The sequence below is a fragment of the Macaca thibetana genome, chromosome 5 (genome assembly GCF_024542745.1).
Source record: "Macaca thibetana thibetana isolate TM-01 chromosome 5, ASM2454274v1, whole genome shotgun sequence".
Lineage (NCBI taxonomy): Eukaryota > Metazoa > Chordata > Mammalia > Primates > Cercopithecidae > Macaca > Macaca thibetana.
The window spans coordinates 133,269,025-133,282,752 of NC_065582.1; the positions used below are offsets into that span (position 1 = coordinate 133,269,025).

General features: G+C 36.7%; 1 protein-coding gene across 3 annotated transcripts in view; it reads right to left on the reverse strand.

Annotated features, from left to right (window-relative positions):
• The window catches only part of PRKG2 (protein kinase cGMP-dependent 2), a 122,638-nt gene that overhangs the window by 14,370 nt on the left and 94,540 nt on the right, over window positions 1-13,728 (reverse strand). For all 3 annotated transcript variants that reach the window (XM_050790131.1, XM_050790129.1, XM_050790130.1), the window contains exons 15-16: window positions 5,727-5,890; window positions 1,007-1,129 (exon numbers count right to left, since the gene is read on the reverse strand). In XM_050790131.1, coding sequence (XP_050646088.1) covers window positions 1,007-1,129; window positions 5,727-5,890 — 287 coding nt within the window. The remainder of the gene's footprint in view (window positions 1-1,006; window positions 1,130-5,726; window positions 5,891-13,728) is intronic.

The window sequence follows — 13,728 nt, forward strand, 5'->3', positions numbered from 1 at the left end:
GCAGGAATTCATACTGGCAACCCATAGCTAGGTTTTTAGTTCTAAATTTACTAAATTTTAATGCTTTTTTAAAAGTTCAAATAGGAAAAAATCAGCAAAATGAATTTTAAACAAAAAAATCCAGAAGTCTCCTATTCTCTGACAAATTATTTTTAATGGTAAGTAGAAATTGGGGTAATTTAAAATAAGAACAGAGGAGCACTTTTTACAAAATGAAGTTGGAAAGAGGTCGTATAATAACACTTCATTATCACGACTACTTTTCTTTCAAAATAACAAGATTATAAATAAATTACTCCTTTTTTATATTGTGAAAATGTATGTGGCACATGAAAAACTTCGTAATGTGTATATAATGCCTAGTGATCAACTCAGGGTATTAAGGATATCCATTGCCTGAGTACAATACATTTTTGTTAAGTATTCAATTGTTCTCTTTGAACTTTGATTTTATTCCTTTTATCTTACTTTTAAATTACATATTTAACCCACTTCCCCTCAGCCTCCCCCTCCCTTCCGAGTCCCTGATATCTACATTTCCATTCTCTATCGCCATGTGTTCAAATTTTTTAGCTCTTACATGGAAACAAGAACATTGAATATTTGTCTTTTTGTGTCTGGCTTATTTCACTTAAGATAATGACCTTCAGTTCCTTCCATGTTGCTGAAAATGACATGACTTCATTCTTTTTTATTGCTGAAATAGTAAATTGCTCCTTTTTTTGCCTAAGGTTTGTGGTTTATTTTGCTCTACTACAGATAAAGATGATACCTAAAGGTTGTCTGAAAAATTTAGATCTCTTTTTAAACTACTTTATAAGTAGGTACTGTGATTCTGTAACGTGAGGTCAACTAAAACTCCCTACACTGCAAAACAGAGATGACTTTGTTTAAATATAATTGGCCTATATAAAAAAAGCACAAAAAGTAAATATGCGCCTAATTTTAAAATGTGTAGAAACAGAAACATTCTTCAAGACAAGGGTTTACCAACCGTCATTCTCACCTGCAAAGCCTTCGAATCAAATCCTCAGGTCGTCGTGTTATCTTCCTGGGAAAATCCATTTTTTCAATTCCTTTGAGAATCAAATTGTAGGTCATCATTTGGTCAATCCCAGAAAAGGGTGGGCTAGAGAAAATCCAAAACAGGACACATTAATAACAGGGTCTGAGATCACATTTGGAATAATTTTCTTTCTTCCTTCTTTCCTTCCCTCCCTTCTTTCATTTCTTCCTCTCTCTCTCTCTCAGTTGTTTTACAACAAATTTGGAAATATCCTAGAAAACCATCTCACTCATTTAATATCACTTACCACATGAGACACACACACACACACGCACGCACACTCACACATATGTAATTGGTCATATGTGGATGATCACTAAAAAGAAAATGAAGAAAGGAACAGAGAAGGTGTGATTTTTTGAGATAGAGTAAATAAGAAAAGCCTCTCATAAGCTGACAATTGAGCCGACGTATGAATAAAGAGAGAGAAGGAAGTGAATGTGCCACACCACTACCTGTGGCAGACAGTTCTAAGACAGGAAGCACAAAGGCAATTGAGTCAGGAGTGGGCCTGGGTGGTCCTGCATAGTGAAGTGGGTAGTGGGGCTGGTGGAGTGAGGAAGCAAGAGGGGAGCACACAGATGAGGACAACATCACATAGATGAAGTGGGCTATCGGAAGGACGTGGGGATACATTCTGAGCGGGATGATCTAAATTACAGCAGCCAGAATAAGGTTTTCCTAATGTGTGGAGGATAAACTATGATGGTGATAGTAGTGAGAAAGTCAGGGGGAAGGAGCCCCAGTAACCTTGCCTAGGATAGTAATGTTGAAAGCAGTGAGATATGGCTGGATTCTAGATCTGCTTAGACTGTGCAACAGGCTGAATGTCTGTGTTCTTCCAAATTCATTTGTTGAAACCTTAATCCCAATGTGATGGTATTTGGAGGTGAGGACTGTGGGAGGTAATTAAATCAGAAGGGTGAAGCCCTCATGAATGGGACTGGTGCCATTCTAAGGAAAGGCTAGGGAGCTAGCTGCCTGGCTTTTGGCCATGTGAGGATACAAGGAGAAGTCAGCAATAATTTAGATTATGATGCTCACCATAACCCGACTATCCTGGTAACCTGATCTGGGACTTCCAACCTCCAGAACTGTGAAAAATAAATGTTTGCTGCTTAAGTCACCCAGTTTATAGTATTTTGCTATAGCAGCCCAAGCTGACTAAGACACATAGTAAAGCCATCAGGATTTGCCAATGGGGTGAATATGGCATGTGGGAGAAACAAAGAATTCAAGGATGATGCTAAAGTGTTTTGGCCTTGTTGGAGTTATTTCCTAAGAGTAGAAAGATGGAGTTGGGGTGGTGTGCAGAGCAGGTTATGGGGAAGGGAATCAAGAGTTATGTTTTAAACACCCAAACAGAAATTCTAAGCAGGAAGGTAGATTTATGACATAGGCATTTAAGAAAGGGGTTAAGGCTGAAAGTGTGACTTGGGGAGTCATCAGACAGTATTTATGGCCATGAGAATTGATAGTATCATCAAGAGAGTGAGTGGGTAGAAAAGAGAGAACAGAGGTCAAGAACTGAATTGGTCCAATGTTGAGAGGTAGGAAGATGAGAAGAATCTAGCGATGGAGACTGAGAAGAAGCCACCAATGTGGGAAAATGATAGAGAAGAAAATTCTAGAAGCCAAGCGAAGATAGTATTTTACTATTATTTATTTATTTATTTATTTATTTATTCATTTTAGAGGAAGCCTCACTCTGTCGTCAGGCTGGAGTGCAGTGACGCGATCTCAGCTCACTGCAACCTCCGCCTTCTGGGTTCAAGTGATTCTCCTGCCTCAGTCTCCCAAGTAGCTGGGACTACAGGTGCATGCCACCACGTCCAGCTAATTTTTGTATTTTTAGTAGAGATGGAATTTCACCATGTTGACCAGGATGGTCTCGATTTCTTGACCTTGTGATCCACCCACCTCAGCTTCCCAAAGTTCTGGGATTACAGGCATGTGTCACTACACCTGCCCAAGAGTATTTTTTTTAAATACTGGATATATCCTAGAAAATCATCTCACTAGTTTAATATTGCTAATACTGCTAAGAGTGGTAAACAAAGACTGAGAATTGGCCACTGAATTTGGATAACATTTTAACTCATACACTTTGCTTTTAAAAACACTTTCAAGGCTGGGCACGGTGGCTCACGCCTGTAATCCTAGCACTTTGGGAGGATGAGGCAGGAGGATCACCTGAGGTTAGAAGTTCGAGACCAGCCTGGCCAACATGACAAAACCCTGTCTCTACCAAAAATACAAAAATTAGCCGGGCATGGTGGTGGGCACCTATAATCCCAGCTACTCAGGAGGCTGAGGCAGGAGAATCACTTGAACTCGGGAGGCAGAGGCTGCAGTGAGCTGAGATTGCCTCACTGCACTCCAGCCTGGGCAACAAAGCGAGACTCCATTTCAAAAATAAATAAATAATAAAAACACTTTCGTATTTATTCTATTATGCCATTTAATTTTTGAAAATTAAAGATGCCTTTCATGAACTACTTTGCTATATATTAGTCATGCTGGAGACCTTGTGTTGCTGAGCTTTCCCACTCTAGGTAATAAACAAGAGTCAGTGTACCAACTTTTACTAAACTATATTTCGCTTGTAAAGAGAATGAGGCAGGAAACCAAAAACATTGTATGATCTATTCAACTTACATATTTACACTATTGGTTTTGTTTTTTTGTTTTGTTTTTTATTTTCATTTCCCTCCTATGCTCTGGAGTTCAGGGCATTTAAAGTTAACCGTTCTCATGCCCTACCCAGAAAATCATTTACAGGTCAAACAAAACAATCGTTACAAAAACAATTTCTTGGCCTAGTGTGATGGCTCACACTTGTAATCTCAGTACTTTTGAAAGTTGAGGTGAGTGGACTGCTTGAGCCCAGGAGCTTGAGACCAGCCTGGGTAACATAAAGATCCCATTTCTGCAAAAAAATTTAAAAATTATCTGGGCATGGTGGCATGTGACTGTAGTGCCATCTACTCTGGAGGATGAAGCAGGAGGATTGCTTGAGCCCAGAAGGTGGAGGCTGCAGTGACCAGTGATCACACCACTGCATTGCAGCCTGGGTGATAAAGTGACACTGTGTCTCAACAAACGAAACAAAACAATTTCTCAACTTCTTTATGACCTACTCCTTCTAACATGTTATTCCAGCTGGTGAAAACCAAGATATATATCTGATTACCTACAGAAGCCATCATGTATCTCTTACAAATGCAGCTGACAAATTTTCCAGAGAAACAAATTTTTGAAATAGAATTCATTGTGCCCAAGCCCTTAAACAACTTTTCTCTGAATGACTGAATATTTTCTCTTCCTTCCTTCAGAATCGTAAGTGATGAATATTTGAAAATGATTACAGATAACGTAAAATGATCTTTCATATTTGTTTGCTCAATGCATGTGGACAAAGGTGTAAAATGTAGCCACAGATAGTCTAACACTGAAATTTTAGTGTAAACAGTTTAAGAAGGTTCTATGAAACTCTTTTCGTAAATTACGTGTTAAGACTTGTATCTTCACCAATAGACTCGTTCTAGTATTTCTTAAACCATCCCAGATGCAAATCCTCTCTGAAATTAAGACTGAGAATATTTTGTTATAAAGGGTTATAAGGATGATCAAATCAGTTAACCAGAAATGGAGCTAGAAAATCAGAAAGAAAATTGATTTGAATTGTGTGTGTATGCATGCCCATGCATTATATAATAAACACATACAGAAGGAAAGTGTGTCATGTTTAGTCAGAAGATCTAGTATTATGTCACTGATCTTGGACAGGTAGCTCTCTCACCTGGTTTTCTAATCTATAAACTGTAAATTATAAAATAATCATAATAAAAATGTAAATCATAAAATAATCATAATAAAAATTCCTGACTTATCTTCCACACAAGTTTGTGAAAACTAAACTATATAATACACATGTAAGTGCTTTGTAAAATGTAAAGTACTTTACAAATGTGAGGTAATATCACATATAGCCTGTGTATGTGTGTTTGCATAGGTGCATAATGTGTGTATGTGCATTAAATATTTGAGATCCTGGATTCATTAATACAGTTCTTTAATCTCTTTGGGAATGACAATCCAATTTTCACTGCTAAAACCCCTGCAGTGTCCTGTCTCTGTTCATTAGCACCTCTAGAAAGCAGCTGACAAGAGGATTAAAATTTAAATCCAGAAATGGGGCTTTGTTCTAGCATTTCCGGTTAATGATATGTTGGGAAGATGGATAAATTTAGTTTAATTGATCAATGGATTTAACTGAACTAAAATTGCTATTTTCTCCATTACACAAAAAAGACGAAATAATAATACAGCCACAACTTCTCATTCCTTCTCTTATTCTTATGCTGAATTATTAAAACCTTCATACTTAACTTGTTATCTACAGTAATAGGTCTTGCCATGTTAGGTAGACCACAGCAATTCTATATTCCTTTCCTTTGCCTTTCTGAATATTTTCTTTATGTTATAAACCAGCAAGTTCACTGTATGTGAAAAAATGTCATAAGAAAAAGGTATCATACTTAATCAAAAACATTTTCAAAATGTTATACTCTTAAAGTATAATATACACTTTATCACTAGTTAGGTTATTTTTGCATTTCTCTGAAGAGGTGGCTGCATAAAACTTGAAGGTACATACTTGCCCGTTAGAAGCTCATACACTAGAATTCCCAGTGACCAGAAATCCACACTGAAGTCATGTCCTTTGTTGAGAATGACTTCAGGAGCTACATATTCTGGAGTCCCACAGAATGTCCATGTTTTCTGTCCAGACCCTATTTTCTTCGCAAATCCAAAGTCAACCTGGTAAAGAACAGCAAAGAAATTGTGTAGAAACCACAAAACTCATGCTCCTCTTTAAGTCTCCCACTTACCTCTGAAATCTGCTTTCTACACCCCACCCTTCCTTTTATACCATACACGCACATATAAACACAAACACACACACACACACACACACACACACACACACACAGAGAGAGAGAGAGAGAGAGAGAGAGAGAGAGAGAGAGAGAGAGAGCGACCACCTCGTGTATTCCTTTGCAGAGTCAGATGTGTATCTAGTTGAACTGGGGAAAGTTCCATGCACATACCTCTCTGCCCACGACCCCTAGAGGATAAGACGAATGGACAAAGGGGAGCCATAACAACAACTTTGAAGCGCAGAGTAAGCAGGTCTAAACACATGTTTAATTGAAAGATGGTATTCTTTGGGAAGAAGAGACAAGGAAGAAGTGATGAACACCTGTGCAAGTAAAGCTCCATCATGAATGTAAAAATAATAACAAAATTGAGAGTTTGGGAAATGGACTACTGCTGAGAAGGGGGGCTTAAAAGTCTGGACAGTCTTTAAAAATCATTATACACAATGTCTGCACCCTACACATTTTGGCAGTCCAAAGCAAAGTCAAGGTAATCTCATGCCAACTTTGTCTGGGTTCTATACACTTTTTGTCTCTCTCAGGAAGGCGAGTGGTGGGTAGCATCTACATTAACTTATTTATTCTGAAAACATACATTCAGCACTCAGTCAAGGTCAGGCTTTGTGCTAGGCCTATAGATTCACAGTTAACTTTGAGACGTTCAGTGCATGAGCAAAATGTACACATACATGATTAATATTATATCATGTTATACATGATATAATTGAACAAAGTATAAACTCAGAGGGCAAAAAGCATATATATCGAGAACATTAGGGAGATGATGGTTGGGGAAGATGTTATTAGGAGGTGACATCTGAGCTTGGCTCTGACTGAGGATTAGGAACTCTCCCAGGGTAATGAATCAGTGCTATCATCCTCTGTTTTCGCAAAACAGACCTTTCCTCTTCTCTGAGGCCCTATTCAAAGAACTCCGTGCACAGAATAGACAGAAAAAAAGCTGGAGCTACAGAAGGGCCCCTCATTGAATCGAGGCAGTGTACATGATGAAATCCTTCCCTTCAAAACACAGTTGGTTTTCTTTCCCAGGCGTATTTAGCAAATACTTTTCATCTCCAATATATACAGATATTCTTCTAATAAAACTATCCTCCACCTTCCTCAAATAAACAGTCACACAAATTGTTCCTGGGCTTCAACATGCACATTTCACATAGCCTCTCTCAATAATACAGCAACAATCTTGGCTAAAAAATAAACAAGGTTCACATATCAAAATAAGCCCTCATCTAAAAAAGTATGAGTCATTGAACTATAAAATCCAGCCCCTATTTATTTATTCAAATATTGGTATTTAAAATCTTAATTTACCTTAAATAAAGCCCTTAGAAATTTACCATTTTAATGATTCCTTTTAGTGTTTATCACACAACAGCAAGGATTTTCCTATTGGAAAAAAGGAATTTAAACAATCTAATTTGAAGTGGGCTTGTGCTGATTTTTTCATCCACACAGAATGACTCACAGTGATTATATCTACTGTGTGGTTGGGGATATCACAAAATTAAAATTTGTAACCAGCTGAGACTAGCACTTCAACGTATTCCTCAGAGAAAGAACCAATATGAAAATCCTAGCTAATTTTACAAAGAACGAAATTTAAAAGGCAAGAAAGTAATGTTTGTAATGGCATTTGTATGTACACATATATGAAAATATTCTAATCTGTTGCTTTATAACAGCCTTTCAACTCATTTCTTTTTAAATTGCATTTAAGTTTTCCTTGTAAGGATCACTGGAAACTCACTAGCTATTCAGGAGAATTTCTCTAGCTCTGAAAGTGGTATATTTCCATTTGAATTTCTGGTTTAGTTTTTGTAATATTTTCATATTGGCCTAAAGAGATGGCAATACTTACATTAAAATTTTAAGACTGATGTAAACGTATCACTTTCTTTATCTCCTTTGATCATATCGACTTTGGTCTAATCTGTTTTGTCAGTGGGAACTGGACACTAAGACCTATCTAAAACATGTGCCTAATATAGAAGGCCCCAAATCTTCTTCATCAAGTGTTGTGTATTTTCTATAATAATCACGCTATGTCTGTCTTGTACCACCATGGATACCACAAGAAAGCCTGTCTTTTTTTCATCTCAGCTCTTCTAGACAAGAAAGGTTAATAAATAACTCAATAAATATTTATTGAGTACCACTATATACCAAAAAGACTCACTGGGGAGGTAGCATTTGAGCAGATTTGAGTAGAAATCTCCATGAGATAAGAAAGAAAGCACTGTATAAGTATCTGAGCAGCAGTCATGCTGCCGAAAGGAAGAGCCAGTGAAAAGGCCTGAGATGGAATTACGAATGGTAGGATCAAGAACTGCCAAGAAGGCCAGCATGGCTGGGCAAAAATGGATAAGAGAGGAAGAGAGGCAAGAAGTGAGGGCACTGTGGGTTTGCAAAACACAGAAACAACTTCAGAGTTTTTTCTTTTCTAGGAAATCACAGTAAGATTAACAGAAGGGGTATGGCATGGCCTGACATGTTTTAAAAGGATCAATCTAGGAGACAAGAGAATAGACAACACTCCCCCTTGTTTTTTTCAAATTCTACTAGCAAAACTGAGGTTTCAAGAAGAGAACCTGAGGAAGTTGTACACAGGTTTGCCCTTGTCTCTATTAAATTCTCATTACTAACGATGGCTTACATCATGCTGAAAACATCATCTCCGAAGATTTTAATAAACTAGAAGGTTTTAAAATGATTCTAAATCTGCACTGATGATTGCATCATTCAGAAATAGAAAAATTTGCATTGTGGCTTGCTGGAGCTGGTATCCAGTAAGTATGAACTCTTTCCCAGAAGTTTCTCTCTGGGTCAGTAAATTTGTCAGATATTGGTTCTCTTGGTCACATAAAAATGGACACAAAATGACTAGTCTAATTAAACCAGATGATTCATGGTGACATGCCATTCCAAAAAAATATTTATGTGGCATTTTTAGTGTACTTCCTTTACCCAAGTCTAGACAAGGTTAAAATGGAATCTGTTTATTCTGTCTACCAATAACCAAAGTTGATTTAATGTCTTTCTGCTACTGACGTCCATCCACTAAAAGAGGCAACAATGGATGGGTTCGACTAAGAGGAAGTGAAAATGAAAGAGGCTAAGATCTGCGATGAATGAGTCTTTCCAAGTAATGACCCACTCTTCATGTTTGGTGTACAGATTCAGCTGAAATATCTAAGAGTATTTACTAGAAGGTGGGTGAGATGAAGGGAAGACTTGCACACCCCAGGACAAACTGGAAATATTTTTTGAGGCTCATCTCATATGCCACCACTTCTTTGAAGTCTCACTTGAATTTACAGAACCAATTCCTTTCTCCTGTGAGGTTCTGTAACACTTTTTATATTTCAGAATTACATCCCTGATGCCAGTGGTGTCTAGTTGTGAATAAATCTAGCTCCTTCGAAAAGGCAATTTATCCTATACATTTTGTACCCCTACAGCCTTTGCAACACAAATGTTCAACCTGTGTTTGGTGAAAAAAAAAATTGAATGAAGAAATAATCATTAACGTCAGTTTTATTAAGACATAATGAGGTTTAGGAAGATCATGGAGACTTGTCTGTAGTAAAATTTGAACCAGGTTCAAAGGGAACCTTCTTACTATATAAATTGATGAGGAAGTAGAAGGCGTTTAAGTGAGAAGCAACAATATGTGTTTAGCACATTGGTGAGAAAAACTTAACTGTCAAGTACAGCTAATAATGGTCTGGCTAATAATGATCTGGCAATAAAAATATGGTTCCAGTTGGTGATTATTTTTAATTTTCAATTTAAAAAATAATCGATACATATAAAATAATGTGACATATAAAGGGTTATAAAGCATGAGAATAAAACACCCCTGCACCTACCAACAGTTTAATAACTAAACAGAAGCAACACCGAAGCCTTCTGTCTTCCTCCCACAGTGTCCTCTTGCTCATTGCCCAAAGGTCCCATTACCCTGACTTTTGTGTTCATCATTTGCTTGCATTGATTTCTAATTTAACCACAAATCTAATATCCTTAAATACTTAACAGTTTTTTTAAATTTTAGATAAATCTTAATGAATTTGATCTTGGGCAAATGGTCTTTTTTACTGAAAATTTATATTTGTCAATTTAATCTATACCCTATATAGTCCACTTATTTTCACTGCTGCATTATAACACTATTGGATTAACATAGCATGATTTTTGTCCATTTTGCTTTTGGTGGACATGTGTGTTATTTCCAATCATGTATTATTGCAAAAATGCTTCTATTAACATGATTTTCTAGGTTACGTAGTAGAAATGTATACAAGAGTAAAAAGTCTGGGTCAAAGACATGGTTTCTTCAGCTTTACTAGATATTGCCAAATTATTTTCCAAAGGGATTGTGTGATATTGCCACCCCTTTGTATAAGAGTTCTGACTGCTCTACGTCTTCACCATCATTTAGTAATATAAACTTTTTATTTTTTGCCACCTGTGATTATAAAATTACTGTGGTCTTAACTTGCCTCTCCTCCACTAATAGTTTGAGCTATAGCATTATAATTAGTTCTCATATCTGAGGGAGCAATTTATTTCCACACTGTTCTCCTTGTTTATCTTCAGAAATGTCTTGGCTATTTTTGGCCCTTGGTTATTCTACATAAGTTTTAGAATCAGTTTGCCAAGCTTCACAAAAAGTTCTGCTGGAATTTCCATTGGAAGTGTATTTAATCTGTAGCTGAGGAGTGATTCAGAAATGCAGGGTTCTTCCATCTTAGGGCTCTGTCAACTTCCAACTGGCTATGTTCATTAACAAGCCAGAAAGAGTGCATAAAGATCAGCTGCAAACAATTTTTACACTTTAGGTCTGATAGTGGTAAACATCACTTTTGCTCACATTTCACTATTTAGAACTATGCCACAAGGTCACAACTAACCAGAAAAAGTCTGAGATATGCTGTCTAGCTCTGTACCCAGAAGAGAGAAAAATCCATATTACCTATCAATTTAGGTCTTTTAAACATCTTTCCATAAATTTTTATGTTTCTCAATAAAGCTCTTACACACTTTTGTTAGAGTTAGCTCTAGATACATATTTCCATGCTTTTTGTAAATGGCATTTTTATGCCTATGTATCAACTATGTTTCTGGCATTTAAAAATACACTAAGTTGTTGCATTATTAATCTTACACCCACAACTATACTAAACTCTCTACCTGATTCTTTTTTATAACTTTTATTTTAGGTCCATGGGTACATGTGCAGGTTTGTTATATAAGTAAATTGTACGTCACAGGGTTTGGTGTACAGATTATCTCATCATCCAGGTAATAAGCATAGTCCTGATAGGTAGTTTTTTAATCCTCTCCCTCCTGTTATCCTCCACCCTCAAGTAGGTCCTGGTGTCTATTATTCCCTTCTTTGTGTCCATATGTACTCAATGTTTAGCTCCTACTTCTAAGAGAGAACATGCAGTATTTGGTTTTCTGTTCCTGTGTTAGTTCTCTTAGAATAATGGCCTCCAGTTCCAACCATGTTGCTGCAAAGTACATGATTTCATTATTTTCTATGGTTGTGTAGTATTCCATGTTATATATGTACAACATTTTCTTTACTGTTGATGTGGATTTAGGTTGATTCCATGTTTTTACTACTGTGAATAGTGCTGTAATGAACATATGTGTGCATGGGTCTTTACGGTAGAATGATTTATATGCCTTTTGGTATATATCCAATAATGAGACTGTTGGGTTGCATGATGATTTTAAGCTCTTTGAGAAATCACCACACGGCTTTCCACAATAGCTGAACTAATTTACAATCCCCTCAGCAGCGTAAGTGTTCCCTTTTCTCTGAAACCTTGCCAGTATCTGCTATTTTTTGATTTTGTAATGTTAGCCATTACGACTGGTTTGAGATAGTATCCCACTGTGGTTTTTATTTGCACTTCTCCCATGATTAGTGATGTTGAGCATTTTTTCATATGCTTGTTTGCCACATGTATGTCTTCTTTTGAGAAGCATCTGTTCATGTCCCTTCCCAACTTTTAAATGGGATGTTTTTTTCTTGTCAATTTGTTTAAGTTTCTTATAGATTCTGGATGTTAGACTTTTGTCAGATGCCTAGTTTGCAAAAATTTTCTCCCATCCTGTAGGCTATCTATTTACCATGTTTTTATTTATTTATTTATTTATTTATTTATTTATTTATTTATTTATTTATTTTGAGACAGGGTCTCACTCAGTCACCCAGGCTGGAGTGCAGTGGCATGATCGTGGCTCACTGCAGCCTCAACCTCCTGGGCTCAAGCAATCCTCCCACCTCAGCCTCCCGAGTAAGCGAAGCTACGGGAGTGCACAACCACACCCAGCTGATTTTTATATTTTTTGTAGAGATGGGGTTTCACCATGTTGCCCAGGCTGGTCTTGAACTCCTGAGGTGTCAACTCCCTCCTGAGGTGTCCCAAAGTGCTGGGATTACAGGCACTGTGCCTGGCCTCTTGTTACATTTTGGATTTCCATAGATTTAATTGTATCACCTGGAAGGTTTTATTGTTCACTTTTCAATCCATCTTTTAATTTTATTCATAGTTTGCTGCATTGGGACCTCCTGTAAAATACCAAATAGAAGTGCTTATACCACCGACTCTCAAAAGTCAGTGGTATACTTCTAATGTTTCATAATTATGTACAATGTTTGCCCTAAATTTTGTAAGGTTTCATTAGGTTAATAAAATTATTTTTCTTCACAGTTTGCTAAGATATTTTATCATAACTGAATGTAGAAATATGTTAAAATTTTCTCAGCATCTATTAAGGTAGTTATATAATGTTTTTCTCATTTAATCTGGTAAAGTGGTGATTTAGTAAAATTTTTAAGACTTCACTTTTTTAGAGCAATCAGTGAAATGGAAAGGAATGACACAGAGATTTCCTGTATAATTCCTGCTTCCATATATTATAGCTTTCCCCATTATCAACATCCCTCACCAGAGTGAAACACTTGATACAACTGATGGATTTATATTGATACATCATGAACACCCAAAGTCTACCTGTCACATAAAGATTCACTCTTGGTGTTGCATATTTTATGGATTTGGACAAATGTATAATGGCAGGTATCCACTGTTACTGTACCATGCAGAGTATTTTCACTCTCCTAAAAATCCTGTGTCCTGCCTATTCATTTATTCTCCCCTGCCCCAAACCCCACCAACCACTAATCTTTTTGCTGTCTCCAATATTTTTGCCTTTTACAAAATGTCATTTAGTTGGAATAATGAAGTATGTAACCTTTTTAGATTGGCTTCTTCCACTTAATAATATATATTTTGTTTTTCCATGTCTTTTCATGGCTTGATAAGTCATTTCCTTTTAGCACTGAAAAATGCTCCATTGTCTGGATTTAGCACTGTTTACCCATTCACCTTCTGAAGGATACTGTGGCTGCTTCCAAGTTTTGGCAGTTATGATTAAAGCTGCTATATAAACTTCTGTGTATAGTTTTTTGTGTAAACAGAAGTTTTCAACTACTTTCCATGAATATCAAAAAACATGATTGTTGGATCATATGGTAAAGGTATGAGTAGTTATGCAAGAAACCTCCAAACTGCCTGTTAAAGTGGCTGTACCATTTGCATTCCTATCAGCGTTTGGTGTTGCCAGTGTTCTAGAATTTAACCACTCTAATAGGTGTGTAGCGGTATCTCATTGCTTTGA